Here is an 8196-nt window from a genome sequence, read left to right as displayed (position 1 = left end):
GCATGGAAAGGCTGTGCTGTGTTGCCTTACACCGATAATAAAGGCAACACGATCCCCTATGCCTCTTGTACTGTAACTGTAGAAGCAAAGTGACTGCTCCTCTGCAGTCACTCAACCCAACACTACAGCAGCAGCACGCAGAAAGGTTCGTTCTTTTCTTTAACCCGGCCAGTCAGCAATCATTTTACATATGCCTATAGCAACATACGTTTTTCACAAAAGCTGTTAGGATTTAGAATAAGTATACTTTTGTACCTAAAAATTAATAACACAAATTTAATAGAATCATTTTACTAAGTAGGCTTATGTCTGCATTGGGCCAAATGGAAAAGTTATTCGTACTTTTACTTAGGCTAAAGTCTCAATATGTAACTTTTTTAATGAATAAAATGTAATTTTGTCTAATTCTGTTGGGGTGGTTGTATGTTTCTGTCCCTATTCTTTTCTATTGAGACATTTATATAATTTCAAAGGTGCCTATATCACCTAGAGACACAGGATCTGACAAATTCTGACTTGGTCAAGATTCAATTAATCCCCTGAGCAAGAAGGCCGGCTCAATTGGTAAATATTTCAGCACTTTCAGCAGCAAGAAGAGGAAAGTTACATAGTGGTGCTTTTAGAAAGCAATCATTATTGACAGATTCATTTTCAACAGAAGAGACGGCGGCCAGCCACAGCTGGTTCGAATAAGAGATAATGATGGACGTGGAAACGGAGCCGCCTGGGAAAGCCAAAGGGACATGTGGAAAATACCTGAACAAGCTGAAGCTGTCCGAGCTGGTCAAGAGGACCAAGAGACATCCTGCAGAGGACAGGAAGTCCAAACATCACGCCTGTCCTTCTGCTGAGGACAACAGGCCACCCGGTGAGTTAACACACCATAGCCTTCTTTTTCTTTCTTTTTTAGGGTTAGGGTTGACAAATTGTCAAATAATATTTAAGAAAGAGGCAACAATTTAGAAAATACATCTACGTGCTTGCAGATCTGCTATTTTCACTATAATATTTGTCTGTCAACTCCTACAATTCCAAATGCTTGTCAGGGTGACTGGGGTCCCCAATTAAAATATGACTATATATTGGGTGGGTCCAGTTCAAATGCAGTAGGCATGCACATGCATACACTGAGTGGCAAATCGAGTGGCAAAGTGAGATTAACGTAATTTAATGTTGTTTAATGCAATCAGATATAGGACTTTCACTTTTCTGTTTGGATGTATATGGGCTGTCAAGGCCAGAAAGTAGTTTTTTTTAAGTATTTTTTTGCCACAGTATTTCCAGCATATCTTCCACGTATGATGACGATGATGTGTATAGTTGTGTATAGTACCCTCTATATGATTATTTTTGGCTAGGTCCTCAGTTCAAATATGATTATTTTGGGGGTCCTCAGTTCAAATATGATTATTTTGGGGGTCCTCAGTGGTCCCCAGTTCAAATATGATTATTTTGTCTACTCTGGCTTTTTTCGCAGACCATTTTCTTCAGTTGCTTGATTCAATATTTAGATATTTGGGTCTTAAACCGTAATACAAATGAAAACCAAGTGAAACTCCACTGACCTTTGCAGCAGGGGAGGAGGTGCAGGAGGTGCTGAGCTTCGAGGAGAAGCTGAAACAGGGTCTCCTGGAGGAGGCCTGCAGGGAGCTGCTCTGCAGGGAGGAGCAGCTTTTTGGAGGTATAGGCTGCTTGTATATGTAATGCCCGGGAATCGAACTCAGGTCTCCCGCATGAAAGTCCAATATCTTAACCACTAAACCAAAGGGGATATAGGGTTATCCCTATAGACCGGGGGAGATTTTGGACTTTATTTTTTGTGGTCAGGAGGTGCACGCACATCCCGGGCCAATTCAACGGGTGCTCGAACAAAAAAAGAACAGACTGCAAAAGGAAGAATAAGTCTGCACACGGTTTTGAAAGATCCAAAAAACTGTATTTAACAAGGCGGAGTAAAAACACAACGTTTCGGCCTACAGAGGCTGAAACGTTGTGTTTTTACTCCGCCTTGTTAAATAAAGATTTGGAAGGTCTGAGGAAGGGCTTCGGTAAAAGATATATCTGGTAGCAGGAATTGGTGTGCAGACTTCTTTTTATTCTTGAGGCTGCTTCTCACCGTCATCACATTCTAGTGGTGGAAAGTAACTAAGTGCATTAACTTAAGTACTGTACTTTTCCCATGTCCAATACTTTTACTTCTACCACACTACAACTCAGAGACTATTATTGTACATTTACTCCACTATGTTTATTTTGAAACTTTAGTTACAAAATATACATTAAACACTTCAGCTCTTTCGCCATTTGAAAATGGCCGATCTACAAGATCTGGAAAGGAGCCAGCTGAGGTGGTTCGGGCATCTGGTTAGGATGCCTCTCGGGCGCCTCCCTAGGAGGAGACCCCGGGGCAGACCAAGGCGCATTTGGAGGAAACACATCGACCCACTGGCCTTGGAACGTCTTGGAATCCCCCAGGAGGAGGTCACTACTGTTGCTCTGGAGTCAGTGGAGTGGGAAGTCTGGAGCACTCTGGTGGAGCTGTTGCCCCCGCGACCCGACTACGGATGAGCGGCTGAAGATGGATGGATGGATGGACAAGATCACAATGTGTCGCGATGCGACACATTGTGAGCTTGTAGATCTGCATGCTATTTTCAAAAGTTACTTATACATTTGAAAACTTGAAATGGGACATGCTGCAATAATGACTACTTATACTTTAGGTATACTTTAAGTACATTTTGACGTCAATACTTTTGCACTTTTACTCATGTGCATTCCGGACTTTTACTTGCAACGGAGTTATAGTTCTACATTGAGGCATTGATACTTTTACGTAAGTAAAACATTTGAGTATACTTTTCCCCACCCATGTGCAGCTCCTCCAGGAAGCTGCCAGCAGGACGAGGAGCAGGTGGACAGGCTGCACAGAGACAACGAGCTGCTGCTCCTCCGCCTGTGGACGGCCGTCCACGACTCCTTCTCGCCCCCGCCGGCGGGAGGAGGAGGAGCGGACCGCCTGGAGGCGCTCCGCAGGGCCGTGAGGGTGGTTCAGCGGCAGGAGGAGCACGACACGCTCTGGGGGGACCGGCGCGGCGGCGCTGCCGAGGAGGAGGAGGCCCCCGCGTGGCGTCCACACCGGTGCCTGAACACGCACGACGCGCTGCTGCGGAGCACGGTGGAGTCGAGGCTGAAGGTATACACACGGCCCGTTGATGACCTGAGGCCGATTCCTCTACATAATGATAATGACTTTCTTACTCAGACAAAGGGGCTTCATGTCATTGTCACATGGCTATAGAGCGTCGCAGTCCCCCCCCCCCCCCCTTTCATGATGACGAGCGCCACCCGGGCGACGATTTCCAATTCATTTTTCCAATCCCATAGACGTCTCAGAAAGTATTTATTTAAAGACCTTTTAAGCCTCGGACAAAACCAACTCGGATCGTGACAACTCATGACAACAATGTGTTGTAACCTGCCCTTTTTGAGTGGTGCAACCACTCCCATGTGGCTGGCTGGCTGGGTGGACGGGTGGGTGGGTATGAGCACGGCCACGGACACAGCAAGGTTGTTTTTCACCACTTGGGCGCAAGCTAACACACACACAAACACACACAGTCACACACGCACATATTAACTGTATATATGATGCTTTTGGGTGTGCCAGTACAGTACAGTGACAGTACAGTACAGTACAGTAGAGGGCACAGTAGAGGGACTGCCACACGGTAACTCTGTCATTTCTCAACCGTTTCGGACGTGGGGCGGCACGCCGAAACCGGCCCGGCCCCCTGGGCGCGTTCCTGGGGGTCTGGAACCCCCCCACCCCCGGGGTCCCCCACGTGGTAATTGTCATTTCTCTACCGTTTCTGACGCGGGGCGGCTCGCCGGAACCGGGCCGGCACCCTGGGTGCGTTCCTGTGGGTCTGGAACTCACCCCCCCCCCCCAACTCATGTATGTTGTCATGAGTTCAGTCAGACAACTCAAGGAGGATGTAATATATATATTTATTGAATATAAGATAAGCAATGCAATATATTTATTATGGTTTGGCGATGTATTGGATCTGCTTTTTAGGTACTCAGGTCAAGCGCATCAGTCCCAACCATAGGGACTCTGAATCCCCCGTACCTAAACAGTAGATCCAAAACGACAGGTGGTAGCTGGGGTGGAGGTGGGTGAGCACTTGTATACAGCAGCACGGGTATACCGTATAGCAGCAGCAGAATTGAGCGCAGGTTGTATGACAGCAGCACGCTGATACAGCAGCAGTGTAAGCAAGCAAGAAGGCAGAGGAATGCAAACCTCTGGTTCAAGTAGCCGGTATGAGATGGGGTGAGTGTGTGATTGGCTGAGTGAATCATGTGGATGAGAGCGTGATGCTGCGGTGGCCCAATTAACAGCCGGCGCGCTGACTGAGGTTCCCTGACTGAACTTGCTCTGCGCATGTCTACGACAGGCGCAAATGCTCATTTGTCACGATCAGAGTTGGCTTTGTCCGAAATTGTCTTCCGGGACGCTCGTCAGGACTGCAATGCTCTGTAGGGCGGCAGTGGCTCGCAGTGGACTGGACTTTTACTTGGAACAGAAATGCTAGTACTTTTACTTCAGTATAAAAGGGAGTATTTTTTCCACCACTGCCCCGACTGCAAGAACATGCTGTTTTTCTGTGTACGTGTGGGATTGTTTTGTTGTTTTGTTGTTTTTCTGTGTACGTGTGGAATTGTTTTGTTGTTTTGTTGTTTTTCTGTGTACGTGTTGGATTGTTTTGTTGTTTTTCTGTGTACGTGTGGAATTGTCATGTTGCATTTCTGTGTACGTGTGGTGTGGGGCTGTTTTTGCAGACAGCAGCAGAAGACGTGTCTCTGGCCTCGGACGCGCTGTCCTCCCCTCTGAAGAGAGAGGTGTGTCAGGTGGGGAGACGGCTCAAGGAGGACCTGCTGACCGTGGTCAGAGACATCAGGTGGGTATATAGGGCTAAAGCTCTATCTATCTATCTATCTATCTATCTATCTATCTATCTATCTATCTATCTATCTATCTATCTATCTATCTATCTATCTATCTATCTATCTATCTATCTATCTGTATCTATGAATTCACCAAGTCTCTGTACGTGTGTAATCCACGTAACTCGAGGACCGTTCGCCCCGCCGACTTCAAATTCGACACGCACGTTCCACACCACCGCAGGATGGGGGGGGGCAGTGGCCGGTGTCGGGTCGGTCGGACCCACGGTTGTCCAGAACCGCCCCAAAAAGGCCTGCAGGGTCCATATATGGAGCTGGCCTGTTCTAACATCATTCTGACGTCTGCATAGACTGGGCATGCCTGACCTTATTAAATATGGGCATAAAAAGGACACAGACATAATATCTGGGTGCCGGGTGCGGCATCCATTTCCAACTTGCATCGTTCCAAGTAGGCCAGTGCCCAACGGGCGTAGAGGCCCCACGGGCACCGCTCTAGTATAGTTCAAATTTGCCGATCTACAAGCTGACAACGTGTCAAAGTAGATTGACTATTTGAACTATACTGAAGCTGTTTTTCAAAATAGTAACACACCCGTGTGAAGTGAGGGGTGCTCTTATTATCATATCATATCATTTTCTTTACAGCCACGTATATGGGCTAATCACTTGTGGCGTCTTCAAATTTCCCTCCTCACCATTTAACCTCAATACGTACTTTGCTCAGCCAATCGAATTTGTCATTGCAGCTCGAGCCAGCGCTGGTCCGCTGACTATCATTGCGCACGTTCATGTTATCGGGTCCATGACACGTGAACGAATGTTTCATACGTGAACGCGCGCAAACGGCGCAATGATAGTCAACGGCAGCGCGTGCATGTGTTTGGGTCCAATCCATCCCAGGATGCACTCTGTTCCTACCCAGAAGGAGAAGTGAAATCGCCTCATGCGCTTTTCAGCAACTTAATGCAAGTGGATGGGAGGAGGAATCCGGTGCCGTCTCTATTAATATATACTCTATAAGGTGTTACCCCGAGGATATTAACACATTCTGGGCGGGAACCCATTTTGGTGTTAGCACTATGTTATGCTTTAGCTATTGAAAAATAGCAGATCTACAAGCTCATATCACGCCACCAAGTGGCGCGATACGAGCTTGTAGGTCTGCTATTTTTGAAAAATCGAAGAACGACTGACATTTTTAGAATCTGATCTCAGGTCAGAATGGCCGGGTTAATCAGACCAGTGTGTGTCCAGTGGAAACGTCGTATGAATCTGATCTCAGGTCAGATTAATGGTTGACTGTTGCACCCCTTTCCCGTAACAGGCGGTGTTACCCCGAGGACATGGACGTGGTGAACCTGTACGCTGGACTGTACCACCAGGTGTTCTCCAGCAGGCTGACGCAGCGCGTCCACTCGGCTGCAGCGCCGCTGGAGCCGGACGACTGTGGATACCTGCTGGTCTGGGTCAACCACATCTACCCCGAGTACGTTCCTTATAAGCATGTCATCCCTTCACAATAAAGTGTCTCCCCTTTACCCCACAATGCTGCCCATTTTACCCAGGTTATTAACAGGAAATAGGTTTAACTTAACACGTTTGACTCAATTGACTGTTTGACTGGCTGGTGTGTGAATGTTATGAATAGTCAGTCTCTGTGAGCATGAGTCATGGTTTGACCATGAAGGGTCTTAACATTCCACTGGACCTTTGTGCTGTGATATAGGGGGCTTATACTCAGCGAGGAGCAGACCCCTGAGTCATACTAAAATACTTACAAAACACCTGACCTGAGCATTAAGCTTAACCCCCACCAGCTCTGTGTGTGTGTGTGTGTGTGTGTGTGTGTGTGTGTGTGTGTGTGTGTGTGTGTGTGTGTGTGTGTGTGTGTGTGTGTGTGTGTGTGTGTGTGTGTGTGTGTGTGCGCATGAGAGAAAAACACTGTTTACAGACCCAACAATAGACAAATCTAAGGCAGGATAAACTTTGTTTTTTGTTTTTTGTTTTTTAATCTAACCTGCCACTGTGGTCTGTGGTGGCAAAAATGCATATAAACACTATGGTATTGATTGATTGAATGTAGCCTACTAGTAGATGATACTCTACACTCTAATTACCACCTGTTCCTCACTGAAAAACACATTAGAGACTGCTGACTCATGTGAACCTATTTCAAACTGTGTGAGTTAACTATAGAATAGAGTCCATTTAAGGAATGACCATCTCTTGTTACTCCTGAAACTCTGTACACTGCTGAAAGTATAAAATATGTGTTGGAGATGTGTGTGGGGAGTTCGGAGGGAAGCTCTGGAGAGAGACACTAGTCTCTCTCTGGTGTGATGACATGTACAATAAAGAATGGAGTTTGAATCCTGATGGTTGAGTCCTGCTTCTTCCTGATGTTGCTTACTTACTAATAGTGAGTCCATTAATTTCCATTGCAGTCATAGCCTGGGGTCCACCTGCTTTCTATGGCATAGGCAGCTCCCGGCACGATCCGCCGGGATAAACTATAGACACAGCTGCGCGACATGAGACTAATACATTAGAGCGACAGAGAGAGGAGTGTGTGTGTGTGTGTGTGTGTGTGTGTGCTCTCTGCTGATCAGAAATCAGCAGAGAGTGATCGACGTTTGCGCTACTCTATGCCGTATTGAAGTGGACTCAGACCCAGACTTTTTTTTTTCTCCCTGGAAATAAAAACGTCTGGGTTTCCGAGGCTATACTGTGGTCATATGCTGTAGGCCACTGACTCTAAAGTGATGCTAACCTATACAGGTGAGCAAAATACGCAGACTTGCATTATAGGATGTTAGGGTTTAGCAAGAAACGACAGTTTTGTCAAAGCTCGTCAAAAATAGCAGATCTGTAAACTCATCACAGCGTGTTGTGATGTCACACGACGTAGCATGTAGCTCTGCTATCTGTTGCTATGGATCTGACCATGTGTTGCATGTGTTGCACCTGCAGGGACATCCTGGGCCATGCGGAGCTGTGTGCTCACATAGACACACACGCACTGGGAACGCTGCTTCCTGCTGACGACCACACACTGCTGGAGGAGCAGTACCTTACGCACAAACAGGTACACACACGCACACGCACGCCCGCACACGCACAAACACACACACGCACGCACACACACACACACACACACACACACACACACATTTAACATCTTTATTTGCATTCACATTTTACAAGAAATTTCTCTAACAC

General features: G+C 46.8%; 1 protein-coding gene across 1 annotated transcript in view; it reads left to right on the top strand.

Moving 5' to 3' along the window:
* Window positions 1–456: 456 nt before the first annotated feature.
* Window positions 457–8196, top strand: part of tnfaip2a (tumor necrosis factor, alpha-induced protein 2a) — a 30818-nt gene continuing 23078 nt past the window's right edge. The window contains exons 1-7 of the mRNA XM_083791093.1: window positions 457–564; window positions 659–868; window positions 1574–1681; window positions 2880–3196; window positions 4849–4967; window positions 6302–6463; window positions 7948–8062. Of these exons, the coding sequence (XP_083647219.1) occupies window positions 700–868; window positions 1574–1681; window positions 2880–3196; window positions 4849–4967; window positions 6302–6463; window positions 7948–8062 (990 nt within the window). The 5' untranslated portion in view covers window positions 457–564; window positions 659–699. The remainder of the gene's footprint in view (window positions 565–658; window positions 869–1573; window positions 1682–2879; window positions 3197–4848; window positions 4968–6301; window positions 6464–7947; window positions 8063–8196) is intronic.

This window comes from Protomyctophum parallelum (assembly GCF_964188405.1).
Source record: "Protomyctophum parallelum genome assembly, chromosome: 19".
In the NCBI taxonomy this organism is placed as follows: Eukaryota; Metazoa; Chordata; class Actinopteri; order Myctophiformes; family Myctophidae; genus Protomyctophum; species Protomyctophum parallelum.
This window is presented reverse-complemented; position numbering and strand designations above follow the sequence as displayed.